The following is a 26,401-nucleotide window of genomic DNA, read 5'->3' on the forward strand; positions in this document are numbered from 1 at the left end:
ACAACATGCACAGAACAGAAGATAAAGTTGTAAAATACTTTTTATTGTAAAAACAGAGTCAATAGAGGTTGCCAACATAAATGTTATCTCAGAACATTTCCCCTTGGTTCTTGAATTTGCTAGGTTCCTATGTACCACCAACTCTCCATCAGCACATGTCAGGTTTTATGGTTCTTTTCAGATACGTTTATTGATTATGTGTAAATATTGCTTAGAAACAAAAGTCCATATGATATTAAAACAAAATGCCTGCTGTGCCTTTCTTTCACATTTCCTACAGGGAGACCTATCTCAGGCACTTTCACAATTTAAAAGTTAAGTTAGTGCCTTAACCAAACCAAAGAATCCCCTGTCACAAATTATTAAATCAAACCTCTCATGACATTTGCCATACATCCAGATTTAAAGATTTTAAAACAAAAGAATTTAGAATTTAAAACAAACTTCAGGCTGATTTTTCGTATTTGAAAGATTATTTGCAGCATACAAATGGAGAGAGTAGTGCAAAACGCATCAAGTTTTATATGATAAATATACTTTCAACCTAATGGCTGCCTCAAAAGCAAAGAGTGAAAAATTACCCCTTCTCAAAAGCAATCTAGACGGACTCAATAAAGTTCACAATTTAGAAAGATCAACTGCTGCTCTACTCCCATAGATTGCAAAATGATTTCAGAAACATATTAAAACATACAATTGTTTTACAAAAATAGAAATATTGTTTGGGACTTTACAAAATTTTATAAAATATAACACTATATTTGTAAATTCGAGATAGTTTCACACTGAAATAGAAAATACTTCCACAGATATGAAGTCTATCAAACTTAACTGGTCTGTACTGACCATCCTCCTACATTATTTCTTCCAAATCTTTATCTGTGCTCTAGCATGAGATTTTTTTAAAGAGATTGTTTATATTTTGAGAAATTGTATAAGATTTTTCATTCTAGAAACAATGTTAAAGCAGATGAATTTATACCTTAAAAATATGTCAGTGGATAAAATGCAATAACCATTTGTCCTTGGTAAATTTCAAACCAAACTCCTAAGAATGACAATTATAATTTGGTACCTATAAAAAGTAAAAATATAATCACAATAATGTTTTATGAAAAAATATTCATACAGAATGAAGGACCTCAAAATTTAGTTACCTGTAGCTGTCAAATGAGAAGTATTTCCTAATTACACCCATCTATAACATTCACTTTATTACCTCAGAAAGCACCAGTGTAGTTTTAAAACAAACTAGAAAGTGAGAAGGTAGGGGCTTATTTCATGCAACAGTGCTATTATGATAAGGCACCACCTGGTATATGAAAAAGTATTTCCAAAACATGTATTTCTGTTACTGATATCTTAACCTTTAGATAGGATGGTTAGAAAAAAGCTAATAACATAATTCACTAACCATATCTTACTCCTTTCTCCATCCTTTGCTTTTAGTTTTTCCATATAACAGAACATATAATAAACAACAATGCAGCACATGATATGTTAAATATCTCTTCCCAACCATCCAAGATAGTAGTCTAGGATTAAAACAAGAAACCAAACATTTGTCTGATATATTTGCAATAGTCTGTCCCTGTAGAAGAATAGGGAGCTGGGGGAGGTGAGGGGAGGTGGCGGGGGGAGGGGGATGATAACAGGACCTATTTTCTATAGAGTATACTGAGGCACATAGGTTGAAAGTTTCTCAGGCAAATTCATGGCAAGAGCAAAACTGAGAGAAAGCTCAGAATTTTACATTCCCCCAGAGCTGATTTCTCAGATAGTCACACCCAATTAAATATTTATATATGCCCTTAGTCACTGCTATCATCATCATCGTCATCATCAGATACATCATTTAAAGGAGGCTTCAACGACTGACTGTAAGAGTCCGATCTAGCAGGCTGGCACGTGGCCATGTCCCCAGTAGAAAGCAGGTCATAGCAGAAGTCACAAATCCGCACAGGCTTAGAGGACTGGCTGGGAAGAAGAAATCTCTTTTCAGAGCAGGGCCCACAGACAACAAAACCACATTTGCGGCAATGGTGACGACGATTAACAGGTGTGAATTTTGCTTTCTGACAACGCATACATACAGTTGCCTCAGAGTCAGGAACCCAGACGGCAGCATGTTCATTACTGGGTGTCTTCCCACTTTTGGAGAGTAAATCAGTGACACACTTATTTATATGATTCATCCATTCTGACTTCTCAGTGGCAGTGGCAGCATAAACTGCAAATGATTTCGTTGGTGTCTTGATCAGCCATCCATTCCTCAAGTCTCCCTCATCTTTGATGGAATCAATTGTGACATTTTCCAGGGGAATAATATGTTGTTTGTTATATTTTTTCTTCTGGATGACAATATTGCCATATACAAGAATATCATTAAATAAGAAAAACTGCCTTGCTTTGGGCTTTTTTCTGCACAACTTAGTCAATACGCCTTCGCCAATAAGAACACGTCCAGGTATAGTTAAGGGTTGGCCAGCTGCTCCAAAACAGTTTTCTACTATATTTATACGTCTAGTATTTGCTTCACTGTTTGCCAAGCGATCCACCATCTTTTGCTAATAGCCTTAAAAAAGAGAGAGAGAGGAATCAGCACATACAAATTATAAATGCATATAAGTTTTTAAAAGTGACACCATCTAAATTTAATCTTACAAATCATTGCTTTTACCCCAAAGCAAAGTTCTCCAATTGTTTCTAAAATAATCACTAAGCACACCAAAAGAGGTAATCTCTCTCAATTTTCATAATCATCAAAAGCACTTATTAACCATCTCTATATAGTACCATACTAGTTAAGAGGATATTTATGAAAGAATAAACTTCTTACAGATGTAAAACAACAAATAATTAGAAAATTAATAAGTCATCAGTTCCATAAAATTTAATCTCAGAGGTATTCTGAACAAGAGGGTCAAATATTATATTAATATAAACTAAGAGAAATGACTAATTTTTCCAGTAAGCTCTTACCACTGAGCTGAAGCCTCAGTTCTCTCACCTGGATTACCAGAATGGTTTCCCAACACATCTCACTGCCTGAGGTCTTGCCCCTTAATCAATCTTCAGGCAATAATTTCACAAATGCAAATCTGATCATGCCATTACTCAAAATTACTTCCCTTACCCTATAAAATGCAGATCTTTAGTATGGCATTTAAAGCCCTTCATTATCTGGTTCTTGGTTATCTTTCCAGACTCATCCTAAGTCACTCTTTACCTCAAATCCTATGTTCTAAGAAAACCCTATCAATGGCAGTCCACTTCAACCACCCGTATCTTCTCTCACGCTGCTGCATCCTTTACCATTCACTACCCCCAGCTAACTCTTATTATCCTTCCAAACTCAGGTTAGGTTTCATACCTACTCCAGGAAGCCTTCCTTAAACTCAGTTAGACTGAACATCTGCCTCTGTGCTCTTCATATTCCCTGTACCTTCTGGACTCACTCTTGTGGAAGGACTGAAATCTGTCTTCTCCACAGGCTGCAATGGAAACTAAAGGGCACAGATCATCCGATATCTACCTTTGAAACTCACATCACCTGTCACAGCAAAAGTGCTTAAAAATGTTGACAAGAACATCTTAGCAATATGCAAAACCCATATTAATTTTAAATGAGCATAGATTTAAGCTCTAGATCTAATTTTTCCCCCAATCTTGGGTCCTTATAAAGACTTCTTGCCTTCCACAAGAATGGACTCTGCCCCCGAAAGTTATTCCCAAGAATTAATGACAATGCATGGCTCCAAATTGTGATGGCCTCTCTTTCTAATTAGGGCAAATCTGCCAGCCAATTAACACAAGTGCATCACATAAATAAAAAACAGTAAACATACAAAGAGGCTTGATTCCATTTATAATTAAGTCAGCAAATAAAACATTAGGATATATTTTCATTCAGCAGATTAACACAATTATTTAAATTTCTTAGGAAGCAGTTCTATTACGGATATAGGGACAGTTACCCTCATATACTACAGAAAACATGTGCACCTGTAGGTCCAGGCGCTTAAAAGAAAACTGACTTGAGGGCATAAAGATATGTACAAGGGTATTCAATGCAGCACTGTAACAGAAAAAAGGAAAAGCTCCAATGTTTTAAAAAAGGAACTGGTTGAACAATTAATATGCTAAATATCTGTTAAGAATATGACAGATCTAAATACAGTGATATGGGAAAATGTTCAAGACATTTAGGTGGGGAAAGCTGAACATAATGATCTCATTTTTGTTTCAAATATATACCAAATTTCATCAAATCTAAGATCCTATTGATTTTTAAGATAACAGTCTCATTTTATGTGCTATTGAGAATGAAAAATGCTGCCAATTAAATCACAGTAAACTCCTGATTATAAGAATCCCAATTTTAAAGACACAAAATATAGTAAAACCTGTTCATCTTTAGACTCAATGAAATATGATATAAGCGCATAATCATAGACACTAGTTAAGTATGTAAAATTAGAAAACTATATACTATAATATCCACAATGGTTATTTAGCTCTGGGAAGTATAATTATGGATAATTTTTCATAATTTACATTATAGTCAAACACTCAACAAGTGTTTGTTAGGCACGGCTTTAGGTACAGGAAAAAAAAAAATCTAAATAACACAGGCAAGGTCCCCACTTTTCAAGGCTTACCTCCTAGTTGGGGAGGAGGTAAACAGGAAAAAAAAAACAAAAATCAAGAAAATTTGTGCAGTGGTTTTCACATTTATTATTTTCCTATTTTAACTGTCTCAAACTCCTGTGAAATAACTAGAGAAGTTTTTCTCTCCCAAAGAAGCATCTAGTAATATTAGCTGAAATGTGAGCTGAAGGCATGAGGAGAGAGATTCAGGCAAACAGTCTGGAATAACTACTCACTGGGAGCCCAAGCAAGAGCTAAGCACTTCACATGCGTTGCTATACTTCCTACCCAGAACAACTTTATAATAGAATATGCACTATTAGCTCCATTTTACAGATGAGCAAATGGACACAAAGGAGTTAAGTACCATGCTCATGGGTGTCACAGAACCGGGGCTCAAAGCTGATTCCCCCGTGCTGTAACTAATATATTACGGCACACTAATTATTCCTTAAGGCTCCACTGACTCTACAAGAACTAAAAAAGTTACTGCTAGCCTCTGGATCCTCACAGTAAACCCTAAACCTACTGAGGATAAAAGAATACTAATTTGAGAAAATAACCTGAAAGGATAGGTCATCATTATTTATTTGGCCAGTCTTCTGATTCTGCAATGTATGAAGCCTGAATCTCTGTTCATAAACCTCTTCCCCTGTTTAAAAATTATGCAATGAAAGTGCAGTTTAGGGCATTAACTGTTACTTGGCTAGAACAAATAGCTTTCAAAGTTTGACAGTGACACTGATATGAAATGTATTTCATATTGCAGTGTTACAAACATATATAATTCAACTATGTATGATGCATTCTGCTGCTGCTGCTAAGTCGCTTCAGTCGTGTCCGACTCTGTGCGACCCCATAGACGGCAGCCCACCAGGCTCTGCCCTCCCTGGGATTCTCCAGGCAAGAACACTGGAGTGGGTCGCCATTTCTTTCTCCAATGCATGAAAGTGAAAAGTGAAAGTGAAGTCGCGCAGTCGTGTGCAACTCTTTGCGACCCCATGGACTGCAGCCTACCAGGCTCCTTTGTCCATGGGATTTTCCAGGCAAGAGTACTGGAGTGGGGTGCCAATGCTTTCTTCGGATGTATTCTAGCATCTTCATTTATTTCAATGACAGCTGTAGCCCATTTGATTGACTTCCGTAATGGACCGTAACCTATTAATATATTTGAAAAACAATGAGCACAAAGAACTTAAGACCTTTGGCCTCCCTTCCCTTATCCCTGTCAGTCCTGAAATATTTTCTGACAAGGGGAAGCACTGAGCTTGAAAACCCCAGAATACACAAATGCCCCCCCCCCCACACACACACACACAGAGAAAAGAAGGTTGGCTGGGCACAACAGGGAGGGACTGAGAGGATGAGAGACTATCAAACGGGAAATCAAAATACCACCTTTAACTGGATAATTGCTAGATACCCCAAAGCAGGTTCTCAATAAACTGGATTTATAAGGCATTACCCTTTGGCCTAGGCTGAAAGAGGACCTCTACCTTCTCGCAGAGTTCAAATTCAAGTCTACCACCTGAGGTGCCCCAAACAGTAAGAACTCTCAAAGAGTTTTGTGAGGGTATCAGAATACAAGAATACTGAGGCTAGCCAAAGAGCGAGCCCCTTGCATACCTGCAGGAAAAGAAGACAACTATTAATATAAAATGTGGCCCAACTGAATTTCTGTCTACTTTTCTTAGGCAGGAATACCAGTGAATACAGTAAGAGCTAGGAAGAATAAATCTTCTGGCAGAGAAGGCTTATTTAGGATAGATTCCAAGAAGAAAAATTACTGGGTCAAAAGGCACCAACGCTCAGAGCACAGACTGCCTTTTACAGGGTTTCCATTCTGAAAGGCAATACCAACTTACCACGCAGCACAATAACTGTACCGACCCATCTTGTCTCACACTGAATATTTTCCTTTAAAAATTTCAGCAGCGTAGATTTTTTTAAATGCAGATTTTTTATTCATTTCTTTTACTTCTATTTATTATGTCTATCCATTCAAAAACTGTTTACTGAATACTTTCTAAATGCTGGATATTATCCTTTTCCTCTCAGAGCTCAGAGTCTAGTAGAGAATAAAGACAGTAAGTAAGTAAATGAACAGGTGATTCTAAAAGGTGAAGTGCAATGAAGGAAATCAGCAGTGTGCCAAGATATAGGGAAAAAACTCATTTATTCAATAATTCAAAGACTTCACTGAGGTGGTGCTACACAATGGGTCTTAAAGGATGAGGAGTCAGCTTTACAAAGGAACTAATACTATGAACAAAGGTCCTAAAACAGGAAAGAAGAGTACTTTCAATTTAACTGAATGTTTTATTTTATAGCTACCTAGTGAGGCCAGCCATTTTCTAATATGTTTACTAATCTGTATTCCTATGTTCATCTATTTAATTATTAATCTGTATATTATATAAAAAGGCTATTAACCCATTTACCTCAGTGATTTTCCTAGTATATTATTCTGCAATTTTGTTTATGGTGTTTGACACAGAGGGAGTTTTTCGTAAGTAGTTATACTTACATATATTTTCCTTTGTGATTTTTTTCCCATGACTGCTAAACTTTTCTTATCCAGATATCAGGTGTTCCTATTTAGTATTCTGTCTTATTAGATGAATTTTACATTTAATGCTTTTATACACCTGAAATTTATTCTGGCATAGGTGAAAAACCCTTTTTTCTTTTCAAATATTCACACTCTAAAGATGTTAACTGCTCTAGAATCATCAAATACTGCGTGACCTCAGGTTTCCATACTTATAAATGGAAATAATAATAGCTACGTCAGGAGAGGATTAAAGGAGATAATGTATAAATAATGTTCAAAGCAAGTAGTCAACATGTGGTAGCTATTATTTATTGGTATTAATAATCTAATCTACTGATTTATGATGTTCTCTCATATTAAACTTTTATGCAGTATTGTAACACTACTTCTGGGCTGTCTGGTCTAATCCTTTACTCTGTTTTTAATTCTTTTGTCAGTAACATGCACCTGGTAAAACCAGCCTAGAGTAGTTCCCATATTTAACATTTTACATGTTTTAGCTAATCTCCTCTGTTTATTCGTCCAGATGACATCTTCTCAGAACAGTGGTTCCCAACTTAGCTACCTGAAACCACAGGGGAGCTCTAACCTTTAGAACACCAGAAAGAACAGTCATCTCAATGTACCATCTGGATCCAAAATATTCTTTTCATTTACTTTTACTACATTAAGTCATTTTACAACCAACTTACAGCAATACGAATAAAGGGATAGTAAAAAGTAACTTCAAGAACAATCTTTATAACAATTTAAACATAGCAAATTTCTTATTCCATGTTTCTGTTATTGAATGCATACAGATGCAAAACAATCTGTATGTTTGCAAATGATAAAAGATGTATCCCTTATATCCAACTAACTGCTCGTAAGTTATTAAGCATGAATCTATAATATTTCCATTTGCTTTTAGGAACATTGGTTACTAATCAATTCTGAGTCTTGAGAAATCGTCGAGAAAATCATCAGTTGAAGACTTGCAGGCTGAGATTTCACTAATGCTTTACCATCATCATTAAGTCTAAGTGTAGCCTTTTCTTTCCACTTATCTTCTGACTTGTCTAATCGCTCTGAAATGTATAGTTTTGCCCTTTTATCGTCATTATATGGAAAAGATAAAATTAAAAAAACCTATATTAGCAAATATGTTAAAAGAAAGCTTAAAATAAACAGAAAAGACTAAGAAGGGTATCTCCAAACTGCTCTTGTATCTTTTTGAAAAATGATGCAATCCTTTGGTTAATGCAATAATAAAACTGAAAAATGGTGCAATGGTGGTATTTTATCACTGTATCATCCTTCTAGGCAATTACTTCTATGTTCTTTTTTTTGGTGTGTGTGGGGGGGGGGGGGGGCTGTTAATAATTCCTAATAGTAAAATGCTTCAAGATATAGGAAAAATAAGATCACTAAAATCCTGTACTGTATCTTAGATTTATACATGTCTAATAAGCGCATATGGTAATCACAAGCTATGTTATTTAGTAAGTAAAATTTCCTTTTTGTTTTGAAAATCTCTAAGAAATAATAAAATATATAAATATCATTCATTACAAATATTTAGAACCGATTAAAACAGAAATTCAAAAACCAAAATTGAAACCAACAGACTGTGATGATGAATATAAAAGGTTAAGAAACATGGTTATCTAGATCTCTCCCCAATATGTTCTGATTTTATTAGTCTGAGGTATGTGGGGTATGGCCTACACTGCTGCTGCTGCTGCTGCTAAGTCGCTTCAGTCGTGTCCGACTCTGTGCGACCCCATAGACGGCAGCCCACCAGGCTCCCCCGTCCCTGGGATTCTCCAGGCAAGAACACTGGAGTGGGTTGCCATTTCCTTCTCCAATGCATGAAAATGAAAATGAAAAGTGAAAGTGAAGTCGCTCAGTCGTGCAACTCTTAGCGACCCCATGGACTGGAGCCTACCAAGCTCCTCCGTCCATGGGACTCTCCAGGCAAGAATACTGGAGTGGGGTGCCATTGCCTTCTCCGTGGCCTACACTGATATCCTTTAAAATTCCCCAGGTAATTCTACTGTGCAGCTCAGGTTTAGAACCATGTTAAATTACAATAAATAAATGAAAAAAAATAAACAGACCAAATCCACTGAAATTTTGATGAATTCATATTATAGTCATAAATTAACTTGGATTAAATTAACATCTTTATAATTTCAGATGTTCCTAACAGGTTGATACTATCTCTTCTCAAGGTTTTAACCGTTGGGTTAATGGGCCCAGTAACTCTGTAGGTTTTGTATCACAGGATTATTACGTTACTTACATAGATTCCCACATACTTCATACTTTGGTTGCTATTTTGAATCTCTTTTCCACATTATATTTTCTAATTCATTATATGAAAAGTACTAATATTTCTGTTAGTTTCTTCCCATATCCAGCCACTTCAGGGACCTCTACATTCTAGCCCACTCCGGTATCCTGGCCTGGAGAATCCAATGGACAGAGGAGCCTCGCGGGCTGCAGTCCCCGGGCCGCAGAGGAGGACACGCCTGAGCGCGGCACAGCACACATTCTAACAGTTCTCCACATGACTTCCCTTGTCTTCTTTTTCAGCAAATGGTGTCTGGCAGCCTTAATTCATAGTTTAAAACAGCAAAAGCATACCGAAAATAAAACAAAGAAATCCTCTTAACCTTTAAGAAGTCAGCTTTATAAACCAATTGTAAAAAATTAAACCATCCAAAGTTTGAAAAAAAGTTTTCCTGTAGACAAGAACTGTATTTGAATTGTCCAAGTTCCACTCTAGTCTTTTGCTAGCCTTGTTTCTAAAGTTAATATGTTCTTCAATGGAGTGTCTACCATCTGTTAAAAATGTAATACTAGATGAGGCGGCAAAACTCTCTTAAAAAGAAGAATACTAGTTACAATTGAGAAGCAGTCCAACTGTCACAGAATACTATGGCCCAGTTCTTCTTACTGAAAACCAATACTTCGTTATCTCATCCTTGCAGGTGACTTTAAAACAAAAAATCATCTAATTTCTTACTTGAATCCAAGACATCTGATATCAGTGAGAATGAGTATTCATTCAACTGTGCACTGTACCAGAAAAAACAATAAACTATGAACCAAAAGACCTGGATTCTCATCTCAGCTCAGGCACTAAGTAAGAGATTTCATACAAACTACCTAACCGCTCTACACCCACCCACAGCAGCCACCACCTTGGATAAAATAATCTGCAAAGCCCTTTCTGTCTTTAAAATAATGAACTCTGATAATAAATAAGTCATACTTCTGGTTTACTACAAGACTTTGTTGTTTTTGTTTTTTTGTTTTTAGTCACTAAGTCGTGCCCAACTCTTCTGCGACCCTATGAACTGTTGCCCACCAGGCTCTCTGTCCATGGGATTTCCCAGGCAAGAATACTGGAGTGGGTCGCCATTTCCTTCTCCAGGAGATGTTCCCAACCCAGGGACTGAACCCGCAACTCCTGCATTGGCAGGCAGATTCTTTACCACTGAGCCACCAGGGAAGCTCACTACAAGCCTTACTTGCCTACAAATTAATTTTCAATCAAATTTTTGACTGTGTCTTAACATCAATCAACATTTTAAAATCTGTGTTACTGCTGAATTCAGACTACAGCAAATGTAGAAGGAAAAGAAGACACAAACAGGAAAGCAGGGAGGAAAAAGATATTTTTAAAAAGCAGCAACTATCAGAGGTACATCCTCCTTGGGCAAATGTGTAAGTGTTACAGCAGACTATCCCTCTCCTAATACACCTAAGTCTAATGAACAATAATTCTACACACCTAAACAGAGGACAAAAGGTTTTACTTTCGAAAGTTATATCAATTCTTACCTAGTTATATCAATTCTTACCTGTATCAATTTACCTATATATAAATTCTTACCTAGAATTTCCTGATTATTATTATCAGGAAATTCTAGGTAAGATGATCAATAAAAAACTAGGATAATAAAGCAAGAAACAGTTGAACATGTGGAAAATTAAATTTGGGATTTTAATAAAATGTATTTATTCTATCAATAAGAAAAGACAAAGTTTTTCCCTCCCCTTTCCACTAGGACGCCATTTTTTTTTAATGCATGGTTTTCCATTATACTTTGCTACCTTCAGAAATATTTATTCCATTCATTTGACTTTACTATGCACTTGGGAAAAGCCACTGAAGACACAATAAAGCTAAAATATATGGTAATAAGTATTAAATATGCTCAAAATAATTATTCAAACACTAACAGGAAGTGAAAAGTAAAGCTATGACTAATTCAGCATCTCAGTAAAGGCAGTTTCAAATAGGTTAGGCATGAGAGAAAAACTCACCATGGTATATAAAGAACAACTAAGCCACAGTTGAAGATTTTCTAAAATTAATTTAGAAAACCAGAAGGGTCGCATTATGAATTTTAAAAAACGGTCTTTAGAGAGGGGAAGAATATGACCTCAAGCTGAAACAAGTCTTCTAGTCTTTAACTTGCATTTAAACCACATCACACAAGACAACATTAATATTCTTTAACTAAAGCTATGACCAGGTAACTCTCTATTCAACAACCAAAGGTTCCCTGGCCAACTAAATCAAATCCAAAATCCTTAATCTAGTATGTAAAGCCCTTCAGTTAAGCCCCAGCCTGCCTATCTATTCAGTTTTGCCTTTCTGTATGTTCTCTTACAATCAAATCAGACTACCAGTTATTCCCAGGATATGCTCTGGGCTTCCTCCCCTCCACCTGCTACTCTGAAATCTTATCAGTCAGTTCAGTACCTCACTGCCACGTGGTGTTTCACCTGTACCATTTTATGGCACTTACAATTCTACTAAATTTTATAAAAATGTCTATGTCTGCTTATTATCAACAGACTTGGAGGTTCCTGAAAAAAAAGAACATCATTTCCTACAACTTTGTATGCCCAACAGTGCCTACAAAATTGCTTGCATATACATACCAGCAATGTGCACTGAGCAGTTAAAAGTGGCAGCAACTTCTCAATCTTGGGTTTTATAAAAATCAAAGACATCACTTTTGACATTCATAGTACTAATTTTCACACAAAACAGGAACCACACCCCACACATCAAATGCTTCACTAGGCCCACAGATTTTAAATTTACAGCAAATGTTCTGGTCTATTTAACTGTAGTATCTAATTATGAATTCTAAGTGTTGAGCATAGCAGATCCTGTTTTTAAAGTCTCAATCTTATGATAATATGTAAAAATGATTTCTTCTCTTGCCAAAAAGCACAGCTGTTTAGTTAGCAAATAAAAAATGATGATGTATGCGTATTTTCATCAACAAATTTCAGATTAAAAAACTGCATCATTTCAGAAAGTATTTGTACAGGGGCAGCTGTACAGTGCTGACAGCTGTTAAATCATTGTACAATATTTGAAAAATAAAGCCGGTACCCATCATAGCCCTAAGAGTAGTTACAATCTCATTACATTCAAGACTTTATGCTTTGTGTTAAAGGGAAAAAAAGAATGAACCAGACACTGGGAATTAAGACGTGTTTCCAAAAAGTTTTAACGAAAAACACAATGAAATAAATACTATAATTAAAAAAAGTGGTAAGGAAGAATGTAGCAGGTGAACACTTGAAACAGGTTGTGAAAAAAAAAGTTGAACTTCAAAAGACAAAAAAAATGATACGGCATAAAGCCCTACAAGTAAAAATGTGTTGTAAAAAAGTTACATGTACTCCACTCCCTTGCTTTTAAAATCAGAACTGTAAGGACTCCTAATTTTTAAAATAAAGTGTTTCCACCTCTCCCCCAGAAAAAAAAAAGTTACATATACAGCTGCAGAAGAGGCAGTATAAGAATTATTTAGCAGAAGAAGCTATTTAGTGGAAAAATGGAGAAAAACAGGGGAGAGATCTTGTTGATTCCTGAGGGTTCTTTTCAAAGCCTTAGGAATGAGTGGCCTGATTTGATCTGGATTCTTTTAAGATAACTGTGGAAACAATGAAAGATTTCACAAGGGTGAGACTGAAAGCAGGACCCAGCTGAAAAATTACTACAAAAGGGGAAAGTTGAGGCAAGTCTGAAGTTTGCAACAGGAAAAGAAAAAACTGGTAAGGTTCAGGACTGCCATAACTAATTAGATGTGGAAGAGCAAAACTGAAATTAAATCCCTGGGTTCTTAGTGTAAGCAATATGGAAGCTAGAAAAATCAGCAATTTTCAGTTAATTTCAAGTAAAAAAAAAATTTACTGATCACTTTGTACAAAGGTTGAAGTACTCAAAACTCACACTTTTTGTGAAGCAAAGTAGTCACCAAGCTTATATACAGATATATGTAATTCATGTGTTATACATTAGGATATGTTTCCAAAAGAAAGAGGATGATGGGAGAAACTGATAAGGAAGGAAACAAAACAAGAAAGTGTTTGGTACGCATATAATGTGCTATGAACAGAGGAATATGATTACCTCAAATCTGTGCACTCAAAGTCTAAAGGAGCAGAGGAAAAACAAACCAAAAGATAAATTTTTTTTATTAGAAATATAAAAAGAGTGATGAAACCTCAGGCCAAAGATTATGGTTGGGAGTAACTTTGATCAGAGGGAATATTTAGAAACAACTCTTAAATGACTAGAAATTCAAGCTAGGCCTTAGAGCAAAAGTCAAACTATTTATGGGAGAGAAAGAGATAAAGATGATGATGGTGTTCAAATACAATAAGGAAATAACTGAGCCCAGGCTGGAGGAAGCAGGGTCTGGGGAATGTATAGCGGTAAAGCAGAAATCTGACTTTACTATATAGGCAATGGGAAGACTAAGGTTTTTAACTAGGAAAATATTAATAAGTACACACAGGCAGAACACATGACGAGACTACCAAAGCAATAATAATGAAGGCAAAAAAAAAAAAAAAAAGCAAGGGTATATTACAATATTCTCTAAACGAAAGGTACCAAGTCTAAGCCACAAATTTGACACCAGAAATAAAAAGGGGAAGATGGAAGTAAGAGAGATTGCTTCCTCTATTATTAAGGTAAGGCAGAAAGGATGTAGCTACCAAGTGAATGTGTTTGAAACTGAATGTAAGATAACTTCAAAGGTTTAAGCATTGGGCAGATCAGATGCTAGCTTTGTTCCAGCAGGGAGAAGAAATCATTCTGGGACATACTTATCTTGAAGTACCTTCAGGGTATCCATCAGACAAACATCTATCAGACAACAGAAACACCAAGAAAAGCAGGAAGCTCCAGGACATAAAGGGATTTAGGAGTCATCTGTGAAGAGATGACTGTTGCTGCTGTGAATGAGAGGAGAGAACAGAGGACTAACCTTTGGGGAATGCCTAGTTTAAAAAGGAGGAGAAGAAGCAAGAGAAGAAAGAAGGAGACAAGAGAGCACAAAGCACCTTTTCAACACGCTCTCACATGTCCTCCAAGTCTCAGAGACTAAATAAACTCGTTGTGCCGGAAGGCCACAATAGGCACTGAAACGCGGTGGGAAGAAATCAAGAACTAAAGGTAAGATATAGTAATATTTCAGAAAGCAGAGTTCTTTGACCCTGCAATTTTTAACCACAGTTTATCCTGAAAAATAAAACTCTTGGGGGTGGTAGTAGGGGGTTGTAAAACACAAGTCTTCCCAGTGGCATCAACTCTAATAGCGATAAACAGAACCTAAATTTCTAGCCCTAGAAAGGAATGGCTAAATATAACATTTCAAAAGCCAAATATCAGGACTTCCCTGGCGGTCCAGTGGCTAAGAATCCAAACTAAGATACCGCATAGAGCAATAAAGCCTGGCCACTGTAACTATGGAGCCTGCGCCACCACAACGAAGTTCCCTGCATGCCGCAACTGAGACTTGATGCAGCCAATTTTTTTAAAAAAGCCAAATATCAGAAAACATTTTACTACATAAACATTTTAAACTTCAACACTGGGGGAGGCAAGAATTAAAGTTAAAGAAAAACTGTTGCACAATGTGGCAAAGGATCATTTTTAATATATAAAGGGCTCCCATAAATCAATGAGATAAAAGGAAAATATTCCCCCCCAAAATGGGTAAGATACAAATGGCAATTTCCAAAGGAACAAATGAAGTGAAAAGTGAAAGTCACTCAGTCGTGTCCAACTCTTTGGGACCCCATGGACTATAGAGAGCACGGAATTCTCCAGGCCAGAATACTGGAGTGGGTAGTCTTTCCCTTCTCCAAGGGATCTTCCCAACTTAGGGACTGAACCCAGGTCTCCCGCATTGCAGGCAGATTGTTTACCAAATGAGCTATCAGGAAACAAATGAAAACAACCAGTAAATGGAAAAAACATTGGCTCTCAGTGCTAATCAATGAATTAAAAATTTAAATGATGTATTACTCACCTAAGATGTGGAGAAAATGAACATGCATAGTCTTGAGAGTGTACTGGAAAAGCTTTTCAAAATGCCATTTTTGGCAATGTAAGCACTTTAAAAAGTTTCACAATTCTACTTCCAAGAAAAATGCAAAAAATAATTAGACCAGTGTACAAAGCTGTTCACATGAAGATATTCACTGTAGCTTTGTCTATAATGCTGAAAAGTCAGAAACAACCTAAACATTCAACAAAAAAAATTATGGCAAATCCATACAACAGATTTTTAGATAGCTCTTCAGAGAATACAGATTAATATTTAACGTGGAAAATTGTTAAATATGGCAGTTCATGAAATAAAAGCTTCTAAACAGCACATACAATATAACTCTTTTTCTTTAAAGTCTGGAAAGACACCCACCAAAAATTCAGTACTACTGGTTATCTCTAAGTATTGATACTAGGGTGAAATATTTTGATACTGCATAATTATTTTATATTGAACATATTCTCATAAACAAAGAAATGGGTTTTAAATTAACAAAATACAAAGAATATTTAGAAAAATGAACACAAAATTATGGGTATAATTAGGGGCTTCCCAGGTGGCTCAGTAGGTAAAGAATCCACCTGCCAATGCAGAAGAAGAATACAAGAAGTTTTTTTTCTTCAACTACTGTTTAAACAAAACAAAGTATAAAGAATTAAATGTAAATGTAAAGAAAAAAAGATGAAAGAGTTGATGCAAAGAAGAAAACAGAAAATTCACATCATAAAATCCACAGAAGGAAGCAAGGTCATCTGTTAAGAGTCAAGTGTTTCAAAACTGGGTTTAAAAAAAAAAAAAAAAACTGGGTTTAGCAACCTGAGTTAGGAGTGAAAAGGCAATAAAGAAAATGAATCAACTTTGGGATGAAAAAAGATTAGAAATGAACTAACACACAGTCAGCTGGAAAACAAATATTTAAGTCATGATAGATGTGCTTTTTTCAGGGCTGCTAGGCAGGGACAATGGAGAAGGAAATGGCAACCCACTCCAGTGTTCTCGCCTGGAGAATCCCAGGGACAGGGAAGCCTGGTGGGCTGCCGTCTCTGGGGTCGCACAGAGTCAGACACGACTGAAGCGACTTAGCAGCAGCAGCAGCAGCAGCAGGCAGGGACAAAAGAAAAAGTAAAAGGTGATATTTACAAGTTGAGAACTGACCAGTAATATAAGGTCAAGGAGAGGAGGACTGTGTGGGACTAGTGGGTTCATAGTATATGAACTACAGAATTCAAGATTGGGAAAAAGGAAGAAAACTAACAGCCTAGGAAGGATTGCAGGTGACCATGAGGACAAAAAGTTGGTTCACTGGTTAGGATGGAAAAATACAAAGACAGGCCCTGAAATGCCAATCTCTGGCCACAGTTTGAGACCTGAGGTCTAAATGATGACAAGGTTAAAGAACACAGTCACTCATGTAGGTCATTAATGTAAAATGGAGATGAAGGTCACTGGACTTTTCTAGTGAAGTGTAGCTCTGAATGTGGCGTTTCTGGCCTGAAATAAAGGTAACTATTACTTTAATCTCTGTGCACTTCACTTTCTTCCAAATTCATTCTTTCTAACCTGACAGGAATTTGGCTGGTACTTAACCTCTCTCTGCACTTTATTCAACCACAAAATGAACAGAATAAGGACATAAGAGACTGAATTAAATGAATGGTTCTTAACCCTGACTGCATATTAAAACAAAGAGACAAAAAAAAAAAAAAAACTGGCAAAGCTACCTATACTTTGATTCCAAAGCCAGTAACTGTAATTAATTTGTTGAAGGGTGGGGTTCAGGCATCAAGTATTTTTAAGAAGCTACTCGGGGAATGCTAATGTGCAGCCAAAGTTGAGAACTGAACTAGGTATTTCTACAGGTTCCTTCCCTTTTAAAACTTTATAACTCACTGCCACTGTGCTCATTTGCTGATTAACCTACTGAACATCCTGCACCAAGCACTTCCACAAACATCTTAGTAAACACTGGAAGGCAAAGTTTCTGTGTCCATTTTACAAATAAGTTCAATGAAGGTTAAAGAAATGAAGTGACCTGTTCAAGATTCAAGAGTCACAAGCTAGAATGCAGCCTTGCTTTCTCTAGCACTCACAGCAACTACTTGAATGCCTTCTGTTCTCTTCCCAGGACCCCCCCTCCTCCCACCCCTAAGCGAAGCACAAACTTTGTGATTTACGGGTTGACTGGAGAGAAAATTATGGAAACAAGGAATTAACCCCAAATTTTACAGTAATTTTATTACAGAATTACAGAACACCACCTAAGGAGGGTTTGCAATTTAAAACAGCACTGTGACAGTGTATCCACGGAGCACATTTTATTCACTTAAGCCAACATACACCTTGCTATTAAGCACACAGCTGGTGTACAAAGCTGGTTCCAAAGATAAATTCATAAACAGAAAAGCAATGTTTATGTTTTCCAATAAGCAAGATGTTCTGAAACAAAATTCTAAGACAATTCTAAAAAAACAATAAGTGACAAGAGAAATGAGGGTGTTCTATCAAATAACTTAAATGTATAAACATGATCTTCAAAATTTTAAGGCATTAACTATTTCTACCCAGTGCAAACACTAAATACAGTTGCACTTTAAAAGTATGATTACTATCTTTTTGCTGATCCACTGTTGCTACTTCTTTGATTATACTTCAGTATATTATCTACTTGGAAATTTCATAAACATTCAAGTTCTGTACCCCCAGTCCAAAATTAGTTGAGTTACTAAGATAAAATCTCAAAAAAAAAGGGGGGGGGGGCCAATTAGAAAAGATTTAACTACTTTCACTCTTGGAAAGTGCAACTTAACAAGAAATTCATGAAGTATATTTACAAAAAGTGTATGTGTATTCATCCATTCAAACCTTTTCTGAGCATCATGTTCTCAGTACCCTGAGGATGAAGAGGCAAGTCAAAGCTCATGCAACCCTTGCCGTTAAGGAAGTGCCATGGCAGAAAAAATGTAATATTTACTGGGATGCATCTGAATAGATAAGTGACTTATTCTTGGGGAGAAGAGGGGGTGGGATAAGGAGAACTGTGCAAAAAAGTTTTAAAGAGCATAGGCTGAGTATTTTTAAGAGGAAAAATGTCAATACATAAAACCTTGGAAATGAGGGAAATTCCTAGGAAATACACACACACTAAGGAACTAAATTAAAATCAGAAAGAGCAGCTAGGACAGAGAAAACAAAATGGACAGAAACTGCTCCAAGGGAATGAATTAAGTATCCTGCAAAGTTACGCTGTAAGAAAACTGAGAAGGCTTCAGTTATAAGACCTCAGTTAAATACCAAGTTGTCCGCTAGATCTGTGACATTAGTTAAATCACCTCAATTCCAGGTACCTTTTCAGCCAGAAAAACACATATGTATAATGGCAATCACCTGACAATGAAAAAACAAAACAAAAACTAGGAATATTAACATCAAACCTGAGCAGAAGTTCTATTTTAACCTACAGATTAAGAAGAGAAATTCTCCAAGACATGTCGAAGGATTTATCTTATTTGTGATTAAGAATGCTCTCAACACAATCAACAAAAATCTGGAAGCCCAGATGCCTTTACTAAAACTAGTAATTGACATTCATTTACTGGGCTGATTCAAGCTGAATCTTTTCTGATGCCTTGGTCAGTGCACCAGTTTTATTTTTCGAGGCGATTACATGTGCTTTCCAAATAAGTAACTTAATACCATTCACCTCCAATGCTGTGAGGACCCGAAGAGATTAAAAACAGAAGCCTTCCTTAATACTGAATTAACCTGAAGACCCCACGAGCTACCAGAGTACAGAAAAATGTAAATACTCAGAACACCGTAGGCATGCACCTTTATAGAACCAAACGGAGGGGGAAAACTTCACAATGTCAAGATCACTTCACCTTACTCTTAAGGGAACAACACACGCCTTTCTCTCAGTGAACGGTCCTGGCTTTCTTTGCTGAATTTCTTCAGTAACGCACTAAAAAAACAACCAACCTTGAGTCTATGAATTACAGAGAAGGGCTTGGTTAGCTGTAACCTTCATACTACTCGTTCTTTTCACCGCACACGCAAGTTACTATTACAACGTAGTAAGAGCGCACGGGGTATTCAAGCCGCATGAACAGCAAGCTGTCGGCCTCCCAACAAAAATTTTAAAGAAAAACTTTGGCATACGACTTTAAAAGACTCCAAATAAGAAAGGCGTCGGAGCCAGCACTTCTATCAGGGCAAATTATGCGGTGCCATTTTTTTTTTTTTTTTTTTTTTTGGCCTCAAATCACATAAAAAGACGCTGTTTAAGTTTTCAAATTCCGTAAAAAGACGCTGTTCAAGTTACAAGGTCCCTGATGCCCAGACCCTGCAAACTTTCTGGACAGAAAGACGCTGGCACCCCAAGACGCCAGTGGCCACGACGGACACCCGTCTTCACGCCCTCACAACTTCTCGCCGGACCTTGGGGTCCCCCTCTCCGCGGGCCGGACGAGCACCGGCGCGGCCCTCCCTGCGGCCCGCGAGCCCTCCGGCGGGCGGCCGCGGCCCCCTTAGGGCGCGGGGAGCCGCCCGGGAGCGCCCCGTTTCTCACAGACCCCAACATGGCGTCGGCCGCCGCCGCCGCCGCCGCCCGAGACGACACCTCCCCGCGCCGCCGACGGTCCAGGGACCGCGGGGGGGAAGCGCCCGGAAAGTTTCGCTTCTCTTCTCCCGGCCCTCCGGGGGGCCGCCCGACGACCAAGCCCAGGCTTCACCTACCCAGCCGGGCGCGGACGGCCGCAGAGGCGAAGGTCCGACTTCTCCTCGTCCCGGGCGCCGCGCGCGGACTCTCCTTGCCTCCCGCCCCAGCTTCGCAGGGTGTGCAGCCAGCGGCCCTGCGCAGCCGGCGCGCTCCGGACGCGGCGGGCGGGCGGGCGTCGCAGACGCTCGCAGGTGACCCTCCCGCCCCTCCAGTCGAAGCCCACAACGGCCGGCGGGGCTGGCCTCTCCCCTGCGCGCGCGCGCACAAGCGCGCCGCCACCCACACGCCGGGCGCGGGCGCGGGCACGATCACACCCCCAGCGCTCGCTCCCCGCCCTTTCTGGCCTGCTCCTCCGCCCCGCCCGGGCAGTCCCGCGCGCCGGGGCCGAGGGGGCGGAGCCAGCGCGGAGGCCACACCCGCCTGGGCGGCTGGGGCTCGGGATTGGCTCCTCTGCTCGGAGTCGAGGGCGCGCGCCCTGACGCGGATTGGCTGCACGTGCGACGTCTTTTACCTGGGCTGCCGGGCGCAGGCGAGCCCTCGGAAAAGACGGTTCACCTCCTCGCGAAGTGCTTAACGACGCTATAAAAATGGAAGGAGGACTGGGCCCCTTTTCCGTCACCCTGAGCGGGCCTCTGCGGGGAATTCAGGAACTTTCCGCAACCGGGAAATGAAAGCTTTGGATTTAGCTGCCCAAGGCGTCCGGCTAGATATCTGTTTGCTACATCCCCCTAGCGCGCCCGTTCCTGCCCCCTCACGTGTTCCACTTGCTTGCCCTAAAAATCCTACCGCTGGAAACACAGGAAACGACGGCGGCAAAACATACCCCACGTACTCCGCACAGCCTTTTAAATGATGCCTTTATTCCCTGACTTAGAATTCTGGTCTTTCCCAAAATTTTCTGTGATACCACAAACGTACTTCACACACCTGGAAACAGTGATGATGGTATATAAGGTTGAACGTGCCCTTCATTTATACCACAGCTAAGTGTGCTGGTGGGTCCGTGGAGACGTAAAATATGCCTAAGATAGACAAGGACTGCGGGCCTGGTGAGGGGGGGAAGACTGCATATTCACTTCAAACAAAAAGTGAATAGGCAGAAATTAGATTTGAGTAAAGTTTATCTCTCCTGTTGATCTATTATATGAAGATTTTGAAAAAATACCTCTCTTTTTCTTTTATATTTTTGTTTTCTTCATTTATGTTTTTTCTTTTCTTTGAAATAGTAACTTTTTTTTTTTTTTTAGCCTTTGTAGCCACCAGAACCCAGGCCACATAAAAGAGCAGCCACCTAGGGAACATAAAGCAGGTCTTGGTTCCAACCAACTTTATTTTGGTCTGGGATTTGTCCTCTCCAGATCTTCCACCTCCCATCCTCTTCTGTTTGAATATATCAGAAACAAAAAAAAAAAAACTAAACTAAAGCAAATGGCAATGGTGAATTTTTTTAATAGGAAAACAAGAAATCACCATCACAGAAACCTTTACAAGTGTTAGATGTAGTTATCTGTAGACAAGTACAAACGTTCCTAGAACTTTCCTCTCAACCATCACCATACCCCAACTTCATTTTGCCTCATTCCCCCTCTGCATACAGAATAGCCTCTGTCAGTGGACAGAAGGATGGATTTACCTCCAAAATTCCTTTAAAGTTTGAGATTAGGAATTGCTATGTCAGATCAGTTGTCTAAGGTCTAGTCTAAAGTGATAGGAAACATTGTTAATCACTCACCTATTAGTAAAAATGTTTGCCCTCTCTCACCTCCCATTATATTTATTTATCTTACCATAAATGTCATGGGGACTTCCCTCCTGGCTAAGTGGTAGACTCTGTCTGTCAATATAGGAGACATGGGTTTAATCACTGGGTCAGAAATATTCCCTGGAGAAGGAAATGGCAATCCACTCCAGTATTCTTGCCTGGGAAATTCCATGGACAGGGGAGTCTGGTGGGCTACAGTCCATGGGGTTGCAAAAGTCACATGACTTTGTGAGTAAACAACAACAAAAGGCATGGACTTAGCAGCCAAAAGGACTACTCAAAGTTTGGCTTTGCCACCAGCTACACAATATGAAAAGGTAAAAAGATATGACATAGGAAGATGAGCACCCCCCCCCCCCCCGCCCCACTGCCTCCCAGATTGGTAGGTGCTCAATATGCTACTGGGGAAGAGCGGAGAAATAGCTCCAGAAAGAATGAAGAGGCTGGGCCAAAGCAGAAATGACACTCAGATGTGGATGTGTCTGGTGGTTAAAGTAAGGTCCAATGTTGTAGAAAACACTATTGCATAGGAACCTGGAATGTTAAATCCATGAATCAAGGTAAGTTGGATGTGGTCAAGCAGGAGAGGGCAAGAGTGAACATCAATATTTTAGGAATCAGTGAATTAAAATAGATGGGAATGAGCAGATTTAATTCAGATGAGCATTATATCTACAACTGTGGGCAGGAATCCCTTAGAAGAAATGGAATAGCCCTTATAGTTAACAAAAAGAGTTCAAAATGCAGTACTTCAAGAAGCAACAGTTAGAACCGGACATGGAATGAACTGGTTCCAAATTGGGAAAGGAGTATGTCAAGGTTGTATATTGTCACCCTGCTTATTTAACTTATATGCAGAGAGTACATCATGTGAAATGCCAAGCTGGATGACTCACAGGTTGGAATCAAGATAGCCAGGAGAAATACCAACAACCTCAGATATGCAGATGTCACCATTCTAATGCCAGAAAGCAAAGAGGAACTAAAGAGCCTCTTGATGAGGGTGAAAGAGGAGAGTGGAAAAGCTGATTTAAAACTCAACATTCAAAAAACCAAGATCATGGCATCCAGTCCCATCACTTCACAGCAAATAGGGAAAAAAATGGAAACAGTGACAGATGCTATTCTCTTGGACTCCAAAATCACTGCAGATAGTGACTGAAGCTTAATGAAATTAAGACCCTTGCTCTTTGGAAGAAAAGCTATGACAAACCTAGACAGCATATTAAAAAGCAGAGACATCACTTTACCCACAAAGTTCCGTCTAGTCAAAGTGATGGTTTTTCCAGTAGTCATGTATGGATGTGAGAGTTGTACCATAAAGAAGGCTGAGCACCAAAGAATTGATGCTTTCAAACTGTGGTGCTGGAGAACTCTTGAGAGTCCCTCGGACTGCAAGGAGATCCAACCAGTCCATCTTAAAGGAAATCAGTCCTGAATATTCACTGGAAGGACTGATGCTAAAGCTGAAGCTCCAATACTTTGGCCACTTGATTTGAAGAGCCAACTCATTGGAGAAGATCCTGATGCTGGGAAAGATTGAGGGCAGAAGGAGAAGGGGATGGCAGAGGATGAGATGTTTGGATGATATCACCAACTCAATGGACATGAGTTTGAGCAAGCTCCGGGAGATGGTGAAGGACAGGGAATCCTGGCATGCTGCAGTCCATGGAGTCGCAGAGTCAGACACGAACAGCAACTGAACAACAACCCATGTCTTTGGCCACACCCAAATTTTGCCTTAGTTTCTTCACTTGTAACATTAGGATATTTAAATTATCTACCTCACAGCGTCATATGAAGATATTGAGTTAACATTTGTAAAGCATAGTGCCTGGTACATGGGAAGGGCTATAAATGTAAATTTATATACATAATTAATTATGTATAAAATAATATATATAATACATGCACACATGGACAGGGGGCTTCTCTGGTGGCTCAGACAGTAAAGAATGTGCCTGCAATGCAGGAGATCTGAGTTCAATCCCTGGGTCAAGTAGATTCCCTGGAGAAGGGAATGGCTACCGACTCCAGTTTTCTTGCCTAGAGAATTCCATGGAGGAGCCTGGCAGGCTACAGTCTATGGGGTTGAAAAGAGTCTGACACGACTGAGTGACTCACGCTTTAGCCAAGTGTAGTTATTTAAATTAAAATGTTCGTTCCTGGGGGGATTTTCCTGGTGATACAGTGAATGAGAATCCACTTTTCAATGCAGGGGACACAGGTTGGATCCCTGATCTGGGAAGATACCCCTTGCCTCGAAGTAACTCAAGCCCATGCATGGCAACTACCAAGCCCACACTCTAGAGCCGTGTAACGTCAACTACTGAAGCCCATGCCCCTGGAGTCTGTGCTCTGCAAAAAGAGAAGCCACTGCAAGGAGAAGTCCTGGCACCACAACCAACAGTAGCCTCTGCTCACCATAGCTAAAGAAAGCCCGAGTGCAGCGACGGAAGAACCCAGTGAACGAAAAAGAAATAAAAAATTTAGTGCCTGGGACTTTCCTGGCAGTCCAGTGGTTGCGACTCCGTCTTCCAATGCAGGAAGCTTGGGTTCAGTCCCTAATTGGGGAACTAAGATCTGCATGCTGCACAACTTGGCCGAAAAATAAATAAATAAGTAAATAAAATCACTTCACTAAAAAATTAGTTCCTCCATCATATCAGCCTTTAAGTGCTTAAAGATCACATAACTACTGAACAGTGCAGATATATTTCCATCACTGCAGAGACTCCTATTGGATAACACTGAAAAAAGCAAGCGACTCAGGCAGTATGATCAACTCTTGATTTGAACTTGTAACTGGGGCACCCTGTTCAAATCGAGTGATAAGATCTCTCTCTGAGCCTCACATCTCTATAAAATGAAAATAAAAATAGGAACTACCTCATGGATTGCCACACAGAGAAAATGAGATAGGGTGTGTAAAGTCTGGCAGAGTACCTAAGAGGAACTTGGAAATGCTAGTAAAATTTGAGTTTAACCCAATTCTACAAGCCTGAAGGGCAAAAATATTATCCTTGACTCCTAAGTTTTTCAAGGATATGTATTTTGGAAAAGACAAGAGTTTGGTTAACTTTTAGTTGAAAACAGAACATTCAGAGGACGATGACAAATACCTGGATTTTAATTACTATCGGATTTCTTTTTTTTTTTGGTAAAGAATCCACCTGCAATGTGGGAGACCTGGGTTCGATCCCTGGGTTGGGAAGATCCCCTGGAGAAGGGAAAGGCTACCCACTCTAGTATTCTGGCCTGGAGAATTCCATGGACTGTATAGTTCATGGGGTCGCAGAGAGTCGGACACGAATGAACGACTTTCACTTCTTTCTTTTTTACTTTTTAAAAAATTTCTGGCTGCATTGGGTCTTCACTGCTGTGAGGGCTTTTCTCCAGCTGCGGCGCGCAGGGGCTACTCTTCGTTGCGGTGCACGGGCTTCTCATTGCAATGTCTTCTCTTGTTTTGGAGCGCGGGCTCCAGGCACACGGGCTTCAGTAGTTGCAGCATTTCAGCTCAGTAGTTGTGGCACACGGGCCTCGTTTCTCCGCAGCATGTGTGGGATCCTCCCAGACCGGGGATTAAACCCATGCCCCCTGCGTTGGCAGGTGGGTTCTTTACCACTGAGCCACCCGGGAAGCCCACTCCTGGATTTCTTTGTTCCTGGTCTTTTCCCAGTGGTACCCATTTCACTAATGGCACCGCCACCCACAAACCTGATGAGTCGTCACTACACCATTCCCTTTCCCATCTTCTCTAGCCAATCCTTTTGCCTCCAAAATATTGTAGGATCTGCTTCCAAAACACTTTATCTGATCTCTTCCCCTCTCTTTGCGTCCCCTCCGCACAGAGACCATACAGGCTGTATCAAGCCTGGCCCAGGTGGCCATGTACTGGGTATAGGTTGTAGTAGTAGAACAGCCTTGTGGAAGAGCACCTTTCCCTCTGAGGCAGTGTAAATTTTATATTCGTCACCGATGTCCTCTGGCAGCTGGCAGTAAAGTGTCTTCTTCTAATAAAAGTATTTTACCACAGTTTTTCAACAAGATGAAAATGTCTTGAGAAGTAGATGCCTCTTCTAATTTGCCCAAAGGTGCCATACGGGGTATAACATTTCTCTTTCACTTAGGACAAAATGCCAGCTCATCACCAGGTCCTACAAAGCCTAGCACAACCCAGCCTCTACTAGTCTGTCTCTCTTAAAACAATGCCCCTCTCCACCAAATTCCAGTGATGCTGACCTTCTGTTGTTTTGAAAATAGATCTTGTTCTGTGGGGCCCACTGCCTGAGCCACTTCTCTACCTCAGTGCAGTCTCAGTTCAGTTCAGTCACTCAATCATGTCCGACTCTCTGCAA

The 26,401-nt window shown here is 39.4% G+C and overlaps 1 protein-coding gene across 3 annotated transcripts; it reads right to left on the minus strand.

Moving 5' to 3' along the window:
- Positions 1–22: 22 nt before the first annotated feature.
- Positions 23–20,387, minus strand: PLEKHF2 (pleckstrin homology and FYVE domain containing 2). Of its 3 annotated transcripts, none has more exons than XM_061439327.1 (2): positions 20,299–20,387; positions 23–2,575 (listed from the first exon to the last, which is right to left on the minus strand). In XM_061439327.1, the coding sequence occupies exon 2, from the start codon at positions 2,559–2,561 to the stop codon at positions 1,812–1,814; it is 750 nt and encodes a 249-aa protein (XP_061295311.1). In that variant the 5' UTR covers positions 2,562–2,575; positions 20,299–20,387; the 3' UTR covers positions 23–1,811. The 3 variants fall into 3 exon arrangements, with proteins under 3 accessions (XP_061295311.1, XP_061295312.1, XP_061295313.1); XM_061439328.1 differs by lacking the exon at positions 20,299–20,387 and adding an exon at positions 19,393–19,480; XM_061439329.1 differs by lacking the exon at positions 20,299–20,387 and adding an exon at positions 5,668–5,924.
- Positions 20,388–26,401: the final 6,014 nt, after the last annotated feature.

Source organism: Bos javanicus, chromosome 14 (genome assembly GCF_032452875.1).
Source record: "Bos javanicus breed banteng chromosome 14, ARS-OSU_banteng_1.0, whole genome shotgun sequence".
Lineage (NCBI taxonomy): Eukaryota > Metazoa > Chordata > Mammalia > Artiodactyla > Bovidae > Bos > Bos javanicus.